We start from the raw sequence: 21,256 nt of genomic DNA on the forward strand, positions 1-21,256 counted from the left end.
AAAATAAGGCAGTGAATTCCTCCAGTTGCCAAATAAAATGCAACCAAGTTGTTGGCAGAATTTCAGAATCATTATAATGATTCTAATAGCCATGTTTTATTGAATGCTTATAATGTGCTAAACATTGTTCTAATTGCTTTATGTGCATTGTATCATATAATCCTCAACAAACAAAAAACAACAAAAATGTTTAGATTTTTTAAAATATGCAAATATCTCTAATAAAGTTATTTATTTTAGTTACCCAAATTACTTTGAAAAAATGGACTGCTTTGGCAGATAATTATTCTTTGCAAGACACATACTGAATGACCCAAATTTATAGATGAAAGTGAGTTTATTTATTAATATATGATAACCTTGGCTCAAAAAGGAATTACAGTAACTTTAAAAACATATTAAACATATCCAAGATCCTAAATATTATTCTCCCCAAAAGCTAGCTGCTTCCATACTTGATTTGATATTTTGCATGTTTTCCCTACGTTGCTTGGTAAATATATTTGCTTCTCCTTTCTGCAATCGACGTCTGACAGCTGATTTTTGCTGTTTTGTCAACTGACGTTTCACCTTCTGTTTCACCAGTTCCTGGAAAGATTTCATAAATTAGCATTACTAATAATGAACCATTTCAAATAGTACACTGCTAATACCTTTTCTATTTATATACTGAGAGCATGAATTTTTAAGATTCCAAACACTATATAGTACTTTCCGAAAGCACTATATAGAAACTGTTATATAGGAAAAATTAAATTCCAAACAGAAATACAGATTACATAGAAAAAATACAGTGTATAGGCAGAATTTTTAAAAAATTACCATAGTGCCACCTAGTGGTCCATCATGAAAACTGATGGGAAAAACAAGATGAAAACTGCTTGTTCCTCTGCGTTTTAGGTTAAAAGGCTCTCAGAGTAGGTTTTGTAATAGAAAATTATTTTTGAAAGCATTCAGTATTGCTCAATATATCCAAGAATGCCTTCACAGTTTCAGCTGTAGAAATGACCTGATGGTAGCAATCACCCAAGGAAAAGTCTTCATATCTCTTTTGATCATAAATTAAAATTACTTATTAGTTAAGATATACCATGCATGGCATATGACTTACAAAATGAATAAGAAATGTGAAATAGGGTTCACAATGACCTTTTCTTTCTCTGAAACACTATAGTCTGCCATTTAATAACTGTATATAACCTTGTATCATGCAACTTGTCTCCTAAAAAAGAAGATAGCTGCAAAACGCTGCAAAGCCGGGAACAAGGGTCTTCTTTTTTTTGAGACAGGGTCTTGCTGTGTTGCCCAGGTTGGAGTGCAGTGGCAGGAACACAGTTCACGGTGGCTGCAACCTCCTGGGCTCAAGTGATCTTTCTGCCTCGGCCTCCTGAGTGGCTGGGAACACAGGTGTACACCACTACACCTGGCTCATTTTTAAATTTTTTGTAGATGGAGTCTTCCTATGTTGCCTAGGTTGGCCTGAAACCCTTGGGGGCTCAAGCAATCCTCCCACCTTGGCCTCCCAAAGTGCTGGGATCACAGGTCTGAGCCACGGTGCCCGACCAAATCTGTACTTATAATTTTATACCATTGGCTTGGCATGGTGGCTCACGCCTGAAATCCCAGCACTTTGGGAGGCCAAGGTGGGCGGATCACCTGAGGTCAGGAGGTTGAGACCAGCCTGGCCAACATGGTGAAACGCTATCTCTACTAAAAATACAAAAATTAGACAGGCATGGTGGTAGGCACCGGTAATCCTAGCTACTCAGGAGGCTGAGGCAGAATTGCTTGAACCCGGGAGGCAGAGGTTGCAGTGGGCTGAGATCACGCCACTGCATTCTAGCCTGGATGACAAGAGCGAAACTCCGTCTCAAAAAAAACAAAAACAAAAAACAAACAACAACAAAAAATGTTATACCATTAACATATAAGTCCAAGCGTCTGAGGCTGTCTTATACACCTTGTAATCCTCACCGTGACCAAGCTCATTAATCTTCAGCTCATATGAAGAATGATTCATTCATCTCAAACCTGATCAATTTATCAAGTGACCTACGTTAATTTTTTGAAAGTCATTGGTTTGTATTCTAAGAAAAAATTACTTGAAATGTAATCAACAGGCTGCCTAAAATCTGAAGGACAACTGAAAAAGGAAGTATTTTGAGTTTTACCAACAAAAAGTCATTTGGCCTTCATTTTACACATGACGGTGGCAGGATACAACTCTGCCACATCCTTTGAGAAACATTCATTTATTAAAATCAAAGAAAGTACTGGTTTCAAGACTTAATTCAAAAAGCAATCAACAGAAATCTGGACCTGAAAAGCATACATTATTTGTTTAATGAGACAAGGCAATCAGATCACAGTAGTGATGTAATAAACATTCAGTACATGTTGAATGACTACTTACCGGAGGAATTGTTGAACAGCTTACAACACTGCCTGAAGAAGTGATACTCAGAGTTCTTGTTCTATACTGATTCATAGCTCCCATATTTTCTTCATCTCTAAAATTAAAAAACCCGCAATGTATCTAGTTAATTTGTATAATGTAATGAATCCCATTTGATTATATTATTTTTTGCATGCAGCAAATTGAAGACATAAAATACTTCAGAAAGATTATATCTTAAAATTTCTGTGAAGATAAAACTACCTACTGTTAAGTTCTATATAAACAATTTTCATTTTCCAGCATTTTGTTAGTCACTATCAAAATTTAAAAACAGTAGAATGCTTTAGCCATTGAAATTCATCACCTCCCCACAATTCATCTTCCCTTTTCTAATAATCCTCTCCTCTTCTTTCACTGAACTATATAAATCTGTTTCTCCCTATCTAAATTTTTGAGACTCTTTCCACCTTCACAAACAACAGAAGATATAATGGAAACAGACAAGTACTCATGATAGTCAGCTCCGCTAGGGTAGGAAAATCTGCAACCTAGAGACGAATGTTTTCACATGGCTCAAAGTTTCAATACATGGAATGTATAAAAACTCGTAACTCCTAACAGTTAATATTTTTCAGCAACATCTGCTGTTTTGCTTTTACTCTGAATGAAAGTTTTGCCCAGCATGTATCCAGAGAGTGAGAACAAAATTATTGTTCCCACTCTGAGTTTAAAAGACCATTTAATCCTATGTAGGTTTTCTTCTATCACTGTGATGGTTAATTTTACATGTTAACTTGACTGGGCCTCAGGGTGCCAGATATTTGTTTAAACATTAACTTGGATGTGTCTTTGAGGGTGTTTCTGAATCCATAAACTGAGTATAGCAGATTGCCCTCCCCAGTGTGGGTGGACCTCATCCAATCCATTGAAGGCCTGATCAGAACAAAAAGGCAGAGTAAGAGAGAACTGTCTTTGAACTGGGACATAGATCCTCTCTTTTCTTTGGATGTGGACTGGAACTTACGCTACTGGCTCTTCTGGCTCTCAGCCCTTTGGATTTGGACTGGAACTGTACGATGGGCTCTCCTGCGTCTACAGCTTGTTGACTACAAATCCTGGGACTTCTCAGCCTCCGTAACCTCATGGGCTAATTCCTTATAATAAATCTCCATTTCTGTTTGTCTGAAGAATCCAGTCTAATACAATCACTCAAAATTCTGAGCCTCTGTCACCCCTGATTCTTTTCCTTTTAAGCTTCTGATTTAATTTTCTAAGTTTATTATTTAAATGGCAGTAGCCCTGTGACACAGATACACAGCTATATGAAAAAGGAACAAAATTCTTATGTTTTGCTTCATGAATAAAACTGTAAAGATAAAGGTAGGCTTAAGATATAAGCCCAAATATGTACTGAAAAATGTTTAATAAATGCATTGCTAAATAATTTTAATTGTCATATTACCATATTGAAATAAATAAAACCAGTAGTTCATTAAACTACAGTTTGATTCTGAATAAGCTATCCCAAATCCAAAAATTAAGTTTTAGAACTTCTCCTAAACTAAGCTGAGCCTGATTAATATTTACAAAAAAAAAAAAATTTTTAAAAGAAAACATAGTATCATTACATAATTTTAACTACACATGAACAAAGGACAGAAGGCTCAAGGTACTAGAGAAAATTCATTGCAGATGTTTCATATAGAAAGTACATTTATTGCATGTTTTAATATTTACATGCCTTTACATAACTCAAACACACATCAGATGTGTAATCAGGAAAATATGTGTGGAATAACTCATCCATCTAAAACCTGATCAATGTATCCAGAGACCTATAATAATTTGAAAGTCATCAGTTTGTATTTTTTTTTTTTTTGAGACAGAGTTTTTCGCTCTTGTCACCCAGGATGGAGTGCAGTGGCGCAATCTTCGGCTTACTGCAACCTCCGCCTCCCGGGTTCAAGTGATTCTCCTACCTCAGTCTCCCAAGTAGCTGGGATTACAGGCACAGGCTACCATGCCCGGCTAATTTTTGTATTTTTAGTAGAGACAGGATTTTGCCATGTTGTCCAGGCTGGTCTCAAACTCCTGACCTGAGGTGATGTGCCTGCCTTGGCCTCCCAAAGTGCTGACATTACAGGCATGAGCCACTGTGCCCAGCCATCAGTTTGTATTTTAAGGAAGAATTACTTGAAATTTAGTCAATAGGCTGCCTAGAATCAGGTCAACTGAAAAGGAAGCTATTTTGAATTTTTAACAACAAAAAATTATCTGGCTTTCATTTTATATATTAAGGCGGCAGAATACAATTCTGCCACATCATTTGGAAAAAACGCTCATTTACTAGAATCTAAGAAAGTATCGGTCTCAAGACTCAAGTTAAAAAGCAATTGACTGAAGTCTATACCTGAAAGGCCTGAATTCTCTATTTAATGACAAGGCAATTAGATGAGGGCATTCATCGTCATACTCCTCAGAGCCAGCAGGGACTCCTCCTTGAACTCTCTGACCATCTTGCCCGTTGTAATTTTCAGTTCTGCTTTTCTCCTCAGAAAATTCAGTTACAGAGTTGTTTTCAACAACCTGCCCTTTTATTTCTTCTAAAGCTTGATTGAATTCAGTCATTTCAAAACACCGTGCATCAGCACTCTCTTTTGATAAACTGTCTTCCTTTATTTGTTCAGGGTCTCCAGATGATCTGCAATAGCAGCCCTCTGATTCTTCCAGAGAGTTCTGTTCACTTTCATTTTCTGACCTATAAACCTCTGCTTCTTCTGCCACTTCTCCATCTGAAAATGAGAATTCAGATCTCTCTTCTGTTTCAATATTTTTATCATCTGGACCTAATGGATGAAGCAGTTCATCATCTGCCTGCATTTCCTTCGTGTAGCCACTGGCAGAAACCTCCACATCAAGAGTGTCTTCCCTCCTAGAAAAAAAAAGTTGTCAAGCATTGAAAGAGAGAAAAAATGTTTATCTAAGAGGAGTAATTATCTACTACTCTGATAAATTATGATTCAAGTGAGTTCAATAGCTTATATGTTAAAAATAATTTTTTCCTTTCCTAAAATGTATTTAAATGACACAGGTATACAAATATGAAAGGTATATGCTGGCTATAATTTTAAGAATAAAGTAACTGAAAAACAACAATATAAATAAAAAGGTTATAAAAACCTCAGCTTATGTTTATTAGCTTTGTAAATTAACTTTCAAAGGGGGCTAACGATTTTCTTCAGATTATGTGACTCATCCCAGATCAGAAAATATCTTCAGTGTATAAAATTAATATGAGAAAACTGCGTTTTGAGAATGCACATAATAATTATGTCTTGAGAATCAATTAAAGATACCTCCTGGGGCCGGGCACGGTGGCTCCAGCCTGCAATCCCAGCACTTTGGGAGGCCGAGACGGGAGGATCACGAGGTCAGGAGATCGACGCCATCCTGGCTAACACGGTGAAACCCCGTCTCTACTAAAAAATAAAAAAAAAAACTAGCCAGGCGAAGTGGCGGGCGCCTGTAGTCCCAGCTACTCGGGAAGCTGAGGCAGGAAAATGACATAAACCCGGGAGGCGGAGCTTGCAGTGAGCCGAGATCCGGCCACTGCACTCCAGCCTGGGCGACAGAGCGAGACTCCCTCTCAAAAAAAAAAAAAAAAAAAAACAGATACCTCCTGGTCCCGATAAAGGAAAAAACATAAATTTCAATGAACGTTTGGTGTGATTCCTTATGAATGAGTTACTCTCATAGCATCCAAAATAGAATAAAAGTTATTAAGTTTATAAGAAACTAGATATGTTCCCTTTCTAAAATTCAATAGCAGTGCCTTAATGGACCAAATGCAGGTATTTTCAAGTTTTAAGTTTCAGTTATGTACTACAGAGCAATGACATCTAACAGTGACTATATGTCAAAATTTGAAAAGTTTTTTAGATGAAAATGTTAATTTTTAGAAATACACAGTCCAGATATTTAAACTATTATGTAAAGCAATGGGGAGTACAAACCTGATATCCCTAAAGGTTGGAAAAAGCTCACTTTCGTAGCTGAAACGTTTCATGAAGAAATCTCTAATGCATTTAACATCTCTGTCAAAATACCTGCAAAAGCAAGAATCATTTATGATGTAGCCTTTAATGCTCCTTTTTCCTTATTAGCCAATGAAAATATCCTTATTGGTTAATGGTACTGCTGCTCCTTACAAAAGGAGATAAAAGATGTTACACAAAGGAAAAGAAGATACAAATGAGTTACCAGTGTGTTTGAAAAACTAAAATCCAAGAAAATCTCAAGGATATAAGCTGTCAATGCCATGCAGTTCCTACGGTTAGGAAAGTCAAGGTTTTCTCATAGTTACTGGTATATAGTTAGATACACTAGGGAAAGATAAGTATGAACCCCAGGAAATAAGACTACGGGCCTATGGTTTAGGGATAGGTTTCCACTTATTCTCCTCGTCCTGAATCTGGCTATGCTTCCCATCAGCAACACTCACTAGAACCTCTAGCCAACTGAAAGATCTGAAGATAAAAAGATATTAATATTAAATAGTTAAGTTTGGAGACTACCAAGTTATGTTTACGGCTCTTTGTTATCCATTGGCCGATTTGCAATAATACCCAAAGGGATAAATCATGCTACAGCTTATAAAAATAATCTGACAACATGTTAATCTGGACCAAAAGTAGAATAATTTCTGAGTATCAGGCTGCCTTATGGGACACCATAAAGCAGATTAATCACCATAAAGAGATTCAATTCTCTAGAAGATTTCCAGACAAGGGAGAATTAAGGACAGGATAACAAGGAACTGACTATCTCTTTGAGAAAGATGAGTTTGGAAACAGGAAGATAATGCCTCTCCTCTTTGCTCACAGGGCACTCCGGGAAAAATATTAATATATTTTAAAAAGACTATTTTATATACGTTTACATTTCCATACGAGACAGTAACATCTTCTAAAGCATATATAGGGCTTATTTATATCTCAATCTCTAGCAATTAGCACAGCTCCTTGGCCCCAGTACTGGTTCAAAAAAATTGAAATTAAATCACAACATCTCCCCATAGAACGATGCAGCCTAAACCTAGAATGTCATCACCTGTCACACTCTGGGGGCTCCTAGATGTTCCTTTATTGTGTGACTATGTTACTCCTTATTAATAAAAATGGTGATTAGTTAACATCCAAAGAGTACTGATCACCCAAGTGCCAGGCATTAATCTTTTAGTATTATTTTGTTGAAAACGTTTTAAAAATTTATTTTCAAATGACATTTCTTTCTGTAGCATTAAGTACAGACATTTTCTACTGGAAACCAGGATGAAGACAAGCTTCACTTAACAAAACTACTTCAAGCTCAAACTCTGCAAGAATTAATATATTATATTATGTAAGTGATACTAGTTGTTAGTTTAGGAAAAAGAAGTTTCTCATAAAGCTTGGAACAGAAAGAAAAAAAAATCCTTAGTTACACTCAATTGAATCATGAACCACAAGCAAATAAAGGATAAGGTCCTATTTCAGGACTTGGTTTGGTTTAAGTAAGTAATGTGAAGAATATGATTATCGCAGTATATAGTGATTCTGCTCTGTGTCAGAGATAAAGTTTTATGTGAATTTTTTTTCTAATAATAAAAGCTAAAAGTGACAAGAGATAATTATCACTGGTTTGACAACTGAGTCCAGTCCAAAACCACAACTTTTATTCAGATCATCAAGATTGCTGAGTTATGCTTGGTGAATCTCTCTTGGAGGCAATCATGGAAGAGCAAGAAAAAGAAAGGCAAAAGTAGTTCTAGGGGTCCCCACTTCACTCCCAACTTTTACCTGTTTTAACAGTTGGGCTTCCATCTAAAAGTCTGTTTGAACAAAGGGTTCCATGGCTAAGAAAATTTGACTTTCGAAGTCTGTCAATTTACAACAAAGAAATTCAAATTCTTATGGGGAAAACTCTAGTGGTTATACGTTAACACTAGCCACTTCAAACCAGTGACTGACCTAAATAGTATCACAATACTATTTATTGTGATACCTAATAGTATCACAAAATTGAAAAATTATGAAAAAATGATTCTATTCTAAACAAACACATCCACATCCAGAATTAATAATAGCACATACAGGCTGGGCGCAGTGACTCACGCCTGTAATCCCAGCACTTTGGGAGGCCAAGGCGGGCGGATCACCTGAGGTCGGGAGTTCGAGACCAGCCTGACCAACATGGAGAAAGCCCATCTCTACTAAACAAAAAAAAATACAAAAAATTAGACAGGTGTGGTGGCGCCTATCTGTAATCTCAGGTCCTCAGGAGGCTGAGGCAGGAGAATCGCTTGAACCCGGGAGGCGGAAGTTGCGGTGAGCCAAGATCGTGCCATTGTACTCCAGCTTGGGCAACAAGAGCAAAACTCCGTCTCCAGAAAAGAAAATAATAATAAAAATAAAAAAATAGCATGTACGTACCACTCAGCATTGGGATGAGAAGTTGAAACCATCTGTGGAAAATCAATCATGGTGATATGGTCATTTTCATCCAAAATGAGATTAAATTCATTAAAATCTCCATGAATCAGCCCATGATTTGCAAGTTTGACAATTAGTTCCATAGCTTCATCATATACTGATGCAGGATCTTCAACATGGTGTATCTGACATCTGAAAGTATTTTAAGCATGAATATAGGTTATTTGTATTCGTTTATGATTTTAACAAAAGTATGTATGCATGTGAACACATATATTATTTCCATGCCCTGGCTCCCCAGCAGCTTTCTTCTCATTCCCATCAGCACACAGATATAATATCCCCCATCTATTAAAAAAAATAGCCACACTCTGCTTCAATTCTGTATCTCTTTTCTACTACTACCTTTCTTTGATCTTTACAACCAAACTTGTCTACATGTGCTTTTCCAATTTGTTTCCTCCTACTCTCTAACACCATTTCAAACAGGCTTTCATCCACCTCATTTCAATAGCCCTTGTTGAGACTACCAATGACTTCAATGTTGCTAAAGCCAAAGGTCCATTCTTAGTCCTCATATGTGGTCTGTCAGTTGACATCTTTGAACATTTCTTCACTTAACTTTTAATGCTTAACATTGGGATGAGAAGTTGAAACCATCTGTGGAAAATCGATCGTGATGATATGGTCATTTTCATCCAAAATGAGATTAAATTCATTAAAATCTCCATGAATCAGTCCATGATTTGCAAGTTTGACCATTAGTTCCATAGCTTCATCATATACTGATGCAGGATCTTCAACATGGTGTATCTGATTTACAAGTCTGACAATTAGTTCCATTCTCTCCAGGTTTTCTTCCTTCCTCATAGATCACACATTCTTAGTCTTTTCTATTTGTACTTCATCTTTTTCCTTGACCTCTAAATTCTGGAGTTCCTCAAAGGTCAATCCTATGACCTTTTATTTTCTCTTATTTAGACTCACTCTTGGTGATCGCATCCAGATTAATGGTTTAAATACCACATATACACTGATTTTAATGTAGACTTCTCTAACTCCCAGGCATCTCAAACTTAGCATGTCCAAAATGGAATCTCTGATTCTGTCCCATCCTCCAACTCCAAAATGCTCTTCCTGTAGCTTTCCTCTTTCTGTACATGGTAGCTTTCTCCCTCCAGTTAATTTGCTACTCAGGTCAAAAACCTTGGTGTCACCATTGTCTCATTCCTTCCTTCACATCCATATCCAATCCCAAATCATGTTGGTTCAACCTGCAGAACACATTCAGAATCTGACTGCTTTTCATCACCTTCACAACTATCACTGTAATCAGAATTACAACCATTTCTTGCCTAGATTATTGTAATGGCCTCCTGACTTGTCTTCAAATTATGTCTTCGTCTCCCCAGAGTCTATTAATTCAGCAGGCAGAGTGACCCTCTGAAAACACTGAGATCACTGATTGATGAGATCACATCTCTTCTCCGCTCAAAATACTCCCACTCTAATAGCTGCTAATCTGAATCAAAATTTGGTAAGGTTTCACCTTACTAGTGAGACTTTTCTTGACCACCTTACATAAAACAGTAGTCTCTTGTCCCGTTAGTACTTCCTATCTCCCTTAAACCCTGCTTTTTTTTATCCATAGTACTTACTAACAATTGACAGACATTTCCTTTAGTTATTTATTGCACATCTCCTTCCATCAGAATGTAAATTCCATGAGGGCAGGGATTTTGTTTTGTTCACTATTGAGACTAAAAGGGCCTGGCACCTAACAGTCTCTTAATATGGAATGAATGAATGAATCACAGAGATTACAAAGCTCATATTGTCAGAATGAAACTGGGTTTTTAATTTGTCTTTGAGTCTATTCCTTTAAATCAATTTTTAACCTCCCAGAGGTAGTATTTCATTAACTAAAAAAACTTTTATTAAAAACCCTGAAACCTAAATTCATTTATCAGGATTCATGGCTTTAAGAATAATGAATACTTACAGTGGATAACCATTTATGAGTTCCATGACAACTGCATGACGATTGTAATCAATTGGCTTCGGAACTGGAAATTTCCTCTCATACAATGCCTAAAACATTGCAAAACAGGTGTAAGCTAATGAACAGGTCACTACTCTTTAAAGAACAATTAAATATATACCTTTCCACAGAAAAACACACAATCCTTTATAAAATTATACTTAACACATGGTTATTTATGCATAGCTTATTTATTCACTGCACAGAATAAGCCATACATAAAAAGCAAATTTTAAACAAAAGTTTGAATTCACTTTTCTGCCAAAAATGAACATTTACAAAATGTTATGCACTGTGCTGGGGTTACAAAAATGAGTGTTAAAAAGTTTCTAAACAATCTAAAATTAGTGTTAAAAAGCCCCCAAGAAGCTTACAGTCTCTTGGGGTATATCCTTTCGTATTTTGTAAGTCTCTGACATTCGTTGAAATGTGCTCAAAATATTCAAATTGGAAACAAATTGTAATTTAGGAGATACTCATCTTCTGACATATTAGGAAATGAGGCATTCTAAGAGATCAGCCATTTTGGTTTATAGGGCACCGACCTTTTTCTCCACCACAATATGCAATATAAATCTATTATGTGAAAAACATATACACTGTTGTTGTCTGATTCAAATGTTAGACTCTCCATACATCTTTTCCCCTGTGCTTATTGTCTTCAATCTTATTGTTTACAAAGCCCTGCTATTACTTTCTTTAAAATACCTCAGATTTATGCCCTTTGACATTTAGAATGCTAGTATTAGGAATGGCAAAAACTGCAATTACTTTTGCACCAACATATACTTGTAAGGAGGCATTTGTTATTTATACCTCATTACTCCACAGGTGTTCTAGCTTTTGCCATCATACCTAACCTATTCTATGTACTAATACCAGACCAACCTGCTGATGTTAATACTCCATTTAAAAATATATATACATTGGATCGGGCACAGTGTCTCAACGTCTATAATCCCAGCACTTTGGGAGGCTGAGGTGGGTGGATCAGTTGAGGTCAGGAGTTCGACACCAGCCTGCCAGCATGGTGAAACCCCATCTCTACTAAAAATACACAAAAAAATTAGCCAGGCATGGTGGCACATGCCTGTAGTCCCAGCTACCTGGGAAGCTGAGGCAGGAGAATCGCTTGAACCCGGGAGGCGGAGGTTGCAGTGAGTTGAGATCATGCCACTGCACTCCAGTCTGGGCGACAGAGCAAGACTCCGTCTCAACAACAACAAAAAATAATTTTATATTGGCTGTAAATATTCTTTTCAGTTTGAACAACTTTTCCTGGTTTTCAAAATCCACCTGTACAGTCCTAGTTCTCCCAATATTCTCTCCAGTACACACCAACAAATGCAGTCAGGACAGTTACCTCAGTGTCACCTAAACACATAGGGCTCACACACATTCATGTCATTGTCCATACCACTTCTCTGCCAAAATGCACTGTTTTAGGGTCAAATAATACCCAAGTTTTATGGCTCCACTCAGCTCCACTCACTACCTGAAACCTCCTCCATCAACTATTCTATCACTTACTGAAGTTTCTCTAAACTCAGTATGTAATTAAAAAAAAAATTGTTCTTAGGCTTGCAGTGGTGGCTCATGCTTATAACCCCAGTACTTTGGGAGGCTGAGGTGGGTGGATCTCTTGAGGCCAGGAGTTTGAGAGCAGCCCGGGCAACACAGCAAGATCCTGTCTCTAAAAGCAGGCATGGTAGCACATGCCTGTGGTCCCAAATACTTGGGGGGCTAAGGTGGGAGGACAGCTTGAGCCTAGGAGGTCAGGGCTGCAGTGAGCTGTGATCGTGTCACTGCACTCCAGCCTGGGAGACAGAGTGAGACCTTGTCTCAAAAATAAATAGATAAATAAAATATTCTGTTTCATATGTATTTGTGTTATCTTCTCAACTTTAAGACACAGATTGTACTGGTTATTTCTTTGGCATCCACTCCTTCACCCTACACTAAACCCCAGCAATTAATTTCAAAAGGTTGCCTATCACTTACCTTCTGTGAACAAGAACCAAACAACTTTCCACTTCCCAGATATTTTTCTTTGCTTTGTTTTTACATACTTTTTTTCAGTGTAGACCATTTTGAGCATACCTTGGCAGATCAATAGCATGTGATAAATTCAAAGATTGTGAATATTTGTCCAGAACTTGTGCTATCACCTAGAACTCACGCTATAGCCCAATCTTTATCGTATTGTTCCTCTCTTATGAAAAATCAACATATTTAAGGTGTACATTTATGTGCAACCAGATTCCATTCCTATACCTTCAATATAAGTATCCTGAAAAACACCTACTACAGTTTTGGGAAAATGTGTAAATGATCCCTACCAAGCTGCTCATTTACTGACTGAATATTACAAGATACAAGCTATTAGTATAAAACAAGAAATACATTAACATGTATGGTATCAGTAATACTAATTTATACTGCCTTAAGAAATCTCCCATGATTAATGAAAATGTAAGTATACAACCCACTCAAAGAACAAGCTGAATCCTCAAGGAACAGTGTGTTCACACACTGTAGCAATCTTAAAATTTTTTTGAAAAATGAAGATAAACTACGACAAATCATACTGGCAGAATAATAAAAACACAATATTACCTTTTGTTTAACTTAGTTATTGTTGAATATATTTAATTTGGATATTATTATATTTAACAAACCTATGCTGAACTTAATTTTGAAGGCAAAAAGTTAAAAATAAAGGCTTTTTTTTTTAAATGTCAGGGGAGAGTACAAATGTAGTCCGCCAGTACCCCAAAACGTGCAGTCAAGTTCCAATATTTGGGGTAACTGCAGGGGTCAGCACACCTGAAATGCAATGAATAGGCCTAACCCTGAGAAAACCATCTTTGAGAGTTTGGCATTTCATCTGCCAGGTTAAGTATTTGTTTTCTATTTGTATAAATGTATGAGGTACATACAACATTTTGTTAAGTATATATGAGTAGTGATCAAGTCAGGGTATTTAGTGTGTTCATCTCCTGAGTACAATACATTTTGTTTACTATGGTCACCCTACCCTGCTATCAAACATTGAATGTATTCCTTCTAATTGTATGTTTGTACCCTTTAACTCACTTCTCTTCATCCTTACCTCTTAAAAACGAAAGATTTTGGCCGGGCGCAGTGGCTCACGCCTGAAATCCCAGCACTTTGGGAGGCCGAGACGGGCGGATCACGAGGTCAGGAGATTGAGACCAGCCTGGCTAACACGGTGAAACCCCGTCTCTACCAAAAAAATACAAAAAACTAGCCGGGCGAGGTGGCGAGCGCCTGTAGTCCCAGCTACTCGGGAGGCTGAGGCAGGAGAATGGCGTAGACCCGGGAGGCGGAGCTTGCAGTGAGCTGAGATCCGGCCACTGCACTCCAGCCTGGGCGACAGAGCGAGACTCCGTCTCAAAAAAAAAAAACAAAAACAAAAAAACAGAGGAAAGATTTTTACCTTTTTTGTTTTTTGAGACAGAGTCTTGCTCTGTCAGCCAGGCTTGAGTGCAGTGGCACGATCTTCACTCACTGCAACCTCTGCCTCCTGGGTTCAAGTGATTTTCCTGCCTCAATCTCCCAAGTAGCTGGGATTACAGGTGCCCACCACCATGCCTGGCTAATTCTTGTATTTTTAGTAGGGATGGGGTTTCACCTTGTTGGCCAGGCTGGGCTCCTTACCTCAAGTAATGCGCCCACCTCGGCTTCCCAAAGTGCTGGTATTATAGGCATGAACCACTGCGCCCAGCCAATTTTTACCATTTTTAATATACATATAAATCTATAAATGATGTTTGTTCCTTTATGTGAAACAAAAAACTAGCCAACTTATCTGAGACACTGAGGTTTCTACAGATGATAATTACCTGGTGTTTTCAATTAGAAACAGACATATGTATAGCTATATACATTGAATAGATATATATACATCCACACACACATATTTGTGAGGTAACAGCATCATTAATTATTTTTGGCTCTTCCATCTTGTCAGCATTATAGAATGTGTTGCCCTTATGCATTCGTAACTATTTAAAATACCTTAACATAGAAGGGAAAAGAGCCCGAATAATCAACAGTTATTTAGGACTGAGTCTGCCTATAGGAATTGAGTCTAAGGTTAGAGAGATGTGGGGACAACAGAATCACACTTGTCATTAAGGCCTTTGAGACACATGTATTATTTGGCTAAAAAATGCATGACTATAAAATAAATACCTTCATATAGGCAAATTCCTTCATGGCAGAGAGACGAGATAAATAAAGCCAAGACACATTATGCCTATGTTTATGATAATCACGTTTGTTTTTCAGATTTCGAAAGGAGGTTCTTCCTAGTCTGTGAAGCTTTAATGCAAATTGTTGTCCTTCTTCATTTGCAACAATGTAAATATCTAGAGGCAAAATTTCAAAAACAACCATTATTACAAGTGTATTCCAATCAGTTAAAACAATTCTAACTTTCTCTGATTTTATTTCAAAAATGTCATTTTTCCTAATAAAGGTTGAGTATCCCTCCTTACCCAAAACCTTCAGACCAGAAGTGTTTTGAATTTTGGATTTTGGTATATTTGCACATAAATCATGAGATACCTTGGGAGTTATCAGAATAAAATTAATTCCTGGCATAAATGAACTTTCAGTGATAGACTTTCAGAGAAAAAATAGTAACCTACTAATTAAGGGCACTTTCTGATTTTTATTGCTTCCAATCAACTTTCCGATTTACTGTTTAGTTAGAGAAAAGGGAAAATTAAAAGAGGAATGCTTTCTGAAGGAAAAACATAAACTAAAGCAAAGAAAATACTTTGCACAGCACTATTAGCACTTACCTGATTCTTTGCCAACACCCATCTGGTTTCCAACAGACTCAACTACTTGCCTAGAAGAAAGTGTTTTCAAAGCTAGGTAATCATATCCTGCATTTGTCAACCGATAGCCCTGGACAGCTAGACAAAATCAAAGGAGAAAGACCATATTTCAGTTACACTGTACAACCAAGTCACATAAGTTCAAGTCATAAGAAATATTTAACAATGGAAAGTCTTCGTTGGAAAAAGATAAACTACCCAGGCTCACAAGTTTCCAATTTCTTCCTATAATTTGCATTTCTTCTCCAATGTACTGATAATCAAAATGTGACCTAAAGACAGGTCTATAAGTATTTGTGACAAGATAAAAGGAGGAATTTAAGTTCAATTTTTTTAATCAATTTGACCTAGAATTTTTGTCTGTTTTTGTATATCAATTATCCATTTCATTTTTCTAGTAATTTTTCTTTTGTAATTTATAAAAGGAAGGATATGTGATAGGCTGGAAAAAACTAATCCCTCACCACAGATGGTTTCAGAAGTAATGATCCAGGGTATGACTGCTGATTGTATTTTCCAAAGATGGTAGCCACAATATGTCTATCCTACATGCTCTTCTGCAGTACCTACATGCTCTTCATGCTCTTCTGCAGTACCTACATGCTCTTCATGCTCTTCTGTAGTACCTACATGCTCTTCATGCTCTTCTGTAGTACCTACATGCTCTACTGCAGTATTTTATAGGCTCTTCTGCACTACCTACATGCTCTTCTGCAATAGTCTATACGCCCCTCTGCAGTATCTACCTGCTCTTCTGCAGTACTCTACATGCTCTTCCATAGCACCTACGTGCTCTTCTGCAGTACCTACAAGCTCTTCTGCAGTGGTCTACATGCTCTTCTTCAGTACTCTACATGCTCTTCTGCAGCACCTATATGCTTTTCTGCAGTACTCTACATGCTCTTCTGCGCACCTATGTGCTCTTCTGCAGTACCTACATGCTCTTCTGCAGTATCCTACATATTCTTACTACTACTCTTTCTCCACCTCCTTTGATCTGGGTGTGCCCTGTGATTGTTTTGACTAATAGGATATGGCCAAAGTATGTTTTGTCAGTTCTTTGTTTAATATTTACTGGTCTGGCAACTTCTACTTCTTGACTTTTGGAACACTTGCTCTGATGGCAACCGATTACCTGAAAAATCACAAACGGTGCCTCAAAATACTTACTTTTGGTACGCTCCCAAGCTATGAGTTTATGTTTCACTAATTCTCTTAAAACTTTATTACAGCCACCATGTTTAAGGCTGGCTATAGAAGCAATCAAACTGCCGGGAACAATTTCATGGTTCTTCATGCCCATTTCAACCTGAAATTAAAGGAATCATTACATAATCATAATCAAAGCTTTGTCTATCAAAACCCTGTGAAGAAATTAACTTCTCCTTGAAACTTTCCTGACTATGCAGTTCTCCAACTAATTCTGAGACATAATCACTTCTGTCTCTGAAAATATTTTTAAATTGCAATTTGAAATCTAATCACTGATATATATATATAGTCTTTCCATTTCAAGAGTAGGAATTGTGAGTGCTAGACATACTGATGACATTTGGTAAATGCTAAAATACTTGATGACACTTAAACATTGGTCTTTAAAAACTACAGATGTGCCAGATATTTATTAAGCAGGTATTTAATGAGAAAGTACTAAATGTAGGCATTGTAGAGGATATAGATATAGATATATATGAATAATAGACTGGATAAAGAAAATGTGGCACATATACACCATGGAATGCATCCTTTTTTATGCAGCCATAAAAAAGGATGAGTTCATGTTCTTTGCAGGGACATGAAACTGGAAACCATCATTCTCAGCAAACACACACAAGAACAGAAAACCAAACACCGCATGTTCTCAATCATAAGTAGGAGCTGAACAATAAGAAGAACACATGGACACAGCAAGGCAACATCACACACTGGGGCCTGTCAGGGGGCTGGGGACTAGGGGAGGGATAGCATTAGAAGAAATACCTAATGTAGATGATGGGTTGATGGGTGCAGCAAACCACTATGGCACATGTGTACCTGTGTAACAAACCGGCACGTTCTGCACATTTACCCCAGAACTTAAAGTATTTTATATATATATGTGCTTTTTATCTCTGAGGAATTTTTATCTCATGATGAAGATTTTTAAAAATGGTATACATCTAAGTTTATTAGAAGGTAAGAAGTGATAACTGCTTAAAAAGGTAGCTCAGGGCAGAATAATACTTCTAGCTGAGGGATCAGTTCCAAAGAAGATGCAAAACTAGAGACTGACTTTTAAAAGATGTGGGCATACAGAGAAAACAGACAAGGGGATATCAGTGAAAGAAAAAGATTTGAAAATGGCACATATGCAAGAAAGTACTACCCACAGAGAATAGCTGAGTACAGTGGAAGCTCAGATGGGATAGCATATAGAGTTCATGCAAACATGGCTGGAAGATACTTCTAGGATAGAGAAGGCATTAAAATGTAGACCAAAGAATTTTATATTTTATCCTGATGAAAGCAGGAAACTCTTGAAGATGTTTAGGCATGGGAGACACATGAACAAGGTTATTTTAAGGACATTAATCTACCAGGAATATGCAAATTGGCTTACAGATGGCAAAATCTGAGGGAGTACTCTGGAGAACTAAGACAGAAGTCCAGCGCAGAGGAAAGAGCACCCAGAACAGGGTAAGTGGTAGTGGTACTGGAAGGAAGGAATTAAAGATCTCTAGGAAGTATTATGGGAGAGCTTGGCAATTAAATGTGGAAGGGTAAAGGGAATGCAAAGCCACAACTGGAAGTGAAGAGGAAAAGCAAGTTTTAAGATTTTATATATATATATATATATATTTTTTTTTTTTAATAGAGCTTAGGAAAAGAGAAAGGGGGTAGAAAAAATTGAATTTGGTCTGAGCACTAAGAGTCAAATAAAAATGTTTAAAGGAAAATTGGCGGCCAGGTGCAGTGGCTCATGCCTGTAATCCCAGCACTTGGGGAGGTCAAGGTGGGTGGATCATGAGGTCAAGAGATTGAGACCATCCTGGCCAACATGGTGAAACCCTATCTCCACTAAAAATACAAAAATTAGCTGGGCGTGGTGGTGTGCGCCTGTAGTCCCAGCTACTCAGGAGGCTGAGGCAGGAGAATCGCTTGAATCTGGAAGGTGAAGGTTGCAGTGATCTGAAATGGTGCCACTGCACTCCAGCCTGGTGACAGAGTGAGACTCCGTCTAAGAAAGAAAGAAAAGGAAGGAAGGGAGGGAGGCAGGGAGGGAGGAAAGGCGGAAGGGAAAGAAGGAAAGAAAGAAAAAAAAGAAAGAAAATTGGAAAGGGGCCTATATTTAGGAATGAAGTTATAATTAGAAGGAAAAATTGTCAATTATTTTATAGAAGTGAGAGTTGAAGATATGAAGTGGATGCAATCACTGAGCAAGAGATAATGGAAGAAAAGGAATGTTTGGGAGCAGAATTGTGGGGCAAGTTCATATTGAAAGCTAAGGGCCACTAGTCAAACAATGATTATTGATATAGAAAGAGTCAAAGAAGTAAAAGGGAAGAGAGGCCCAAGAAAGGGTACCAACACTGGTAAGATTCAACTGAGACTAGAATGTCATATTTAATGACTAAGTCATTTCTTGGTGAGCTTTACAAATAATTTAAATATTGCAGTGCCACTGTTTTGGAAGATAAATCTGGCATCATTTTGATGTCTCACTAAAACCTTAACTTTTAAATTTAACTTATTTTCCATGCTTTATCTCTGCCTCCCCTATCCTCTAACACTCTTACTTTTGACCCCTACTTCTGTCAGAGGCATTAAGGAATGAGTGTGCTGAGGAAGCAGGAAAGGAAGGTATCTTTCAGAACTGATAAGTTTTCATAGAGAAAGTCCAGCTGATTAGAAGAATCTACATGAGAGACAAAGTAAATATTGTCTTCCAAATTTCACACTGATTTTGCACTTGATAGTTTAATCCTTAAGTGCTATTTAAGATTAATTTTAAAAAGCCAACACTTGAAGCCTTAACATAATACAAGAACCGGTGTGACTCACATCGCATATCCTGTTACATAATTACACAATATAGGTAGTCCTTATCATGGGGTTCACTCCTTACCAAAAGATAACGGCTCCTAAATAAATGTACTGCTTCACTGTATAAATGTCTCGATCTATGTATTAATTTCTGTGCCATAAGACTAAGGCCATAAAACCAGATTTTGTTACTCCCCTGATCAAAAATATTCAGTGGTTACCCCCACACTCTTTACCAAGCCTCCAAGGCTCTGTAGTACATAATCTCTCACCTTTTCCAGGTACATCTCCAACCATTAGTGTCTGTCTCACTTTGCTCCAGCCACACTGGCCTTTCCTGTCTTCAAAGACTTTTCTGTCTCAAGGCCTTTGCACTTATTACTTCTGTTTCCTCTGCCTCCAACTCTTTCCAAGGACTTCACTGGGCTGTCTCCTTCTCACACAGCTCCCATTATTCCCCCATTCATTCTTTCATTTAGAGAATATTTATTCATTGTCTACCAAGGACGTGCCCCTCCTCTCCACCAGATACATATACTTTCTATGCCATTATTCTTTATCATTTTCATAGCATTTATCCATTATCCTACGTATTCGTTTACTTGATGATCTGTCTGTCTCCACTTGTCTATTTGAATAAGTGAACCTCCTAATGTTGCTACTAAAAACCCGACAAATATGTGTTGACTGAATGAATCAGAAAGACTTCTATGCGACTGAGTCTGTTAGTAGGGAAGTCAATATTATCAAATCTCAGGAGGGGGCCTTAAATCTTTCACAGCTGGTCGGAAGCTCAGGCTCAGAGAAGTTTCCAGGCCACAGAGATGCCAGCGTTTCTTTTCCGCGCAAGGCGAATAGCAGCCGAAAAGAAGAAAATTATTAGAAGACGGGACCTTTGCTCTATCTGGGGGAAGGTAAGGTCCCAAACAAAACGTTTTAAAAAATTCAACTCTCTGATGCTCTCTTCTCCATTCCCAGCTTCTACCACGTCCTGGGTCCCAGAGCGTGCCTCCTCAGATCCCAGAAAACTTGCAGGAACAGGAAGAGGTCACACAGTGGTAAGGGGCAAGGGAGAATAGGAACGGTGGATTTCTTACCGCGGTCAAGACCCTGAAGTCATCTCGGCTCATGTAACGCAACTTGGCCACATTCACCTTCCCCATGGCGGCCCCTGTCCGAGCCCAGATGCCTCTCCCACGACAGCCGGAAAGCACAAGGCAGGTCGTTATCCCGCCCTCTAAGCGCTTTACAGCCGCTGGATGGCTCGCGCACGCGCTGCGTCTTACTATAGGTCCTTGTTAATAGATAGAAGTGCTGTTCTCATTGGTAAAGGAAAATAAAACTACTTGTATGTTTTATGAAGCATATAGTATGTAACAAGTGAACGTTTTATTTTTGTGTAATTTTTGCCTTATGACTGAGTTGGCGGAGTGTAGATGTTCTCTACAATATG

General features: G+C 37.8%; 1 protein-coding gene and 1 non-coding gene across 2 annotated transcripts; both read right to left on the reverse strand.

The window, feature by feature from the left end:
* Positions 1–318: 318 nt before the first annotated feature.
* RIOK2 (RIO kinase 2) lies at positions 319–21,022 on the reverse strand. Its single transcript, XM_005557433.5, has 10 exons — positions 20,901–21,022; positions 16,951–17,089; positions 15,742–15,858; positions 15,128–15,303; positions 10,871–10,959; positions 8,869–9,060; positions 6,412–6,504; positions 4,809–5,330; positions 2,414–2,510; positions 319–588 (listed from the first exon to the last, which is right to left on the reverse strand). Exons 1-10 carry the CDS (start codon positions 20,964–20,966, stop codon positions 424–426), a joined length of 1,656 nt encoding a protein of 551 aa, XP_005557490.2. The 5' UTR covers positions 20,967–21,022; the 3' UTR covers positions 319–423.
* On the reverse strand, positions 13,651–13,812 carry LOC123574319 (U1 spliceosomal RNA). The gene has a single exon (XR_006699197.2). It is a non-coding gene; the product is annotated as a U1 spliceosomal RNA (small nuclear RNA).
* Positions 21,023–21,256: the final 234 nt, after the last annotated feature.

The sequence above is a fragment of the Macaca fascicularis genome, chromosome 6, assembly GCF_037993035.2.
Source record: "Macaca fascicularis isolate 582-1 chromosome 6, T2T-MFA8v1.1".
In the NCBI taxonomy this organism is placed as follows: Eukaryota; Metazoa; Chordata; class Mammalia; order Primates; family Cercopithecidae; genus Macaca; species Macaca fascicularis.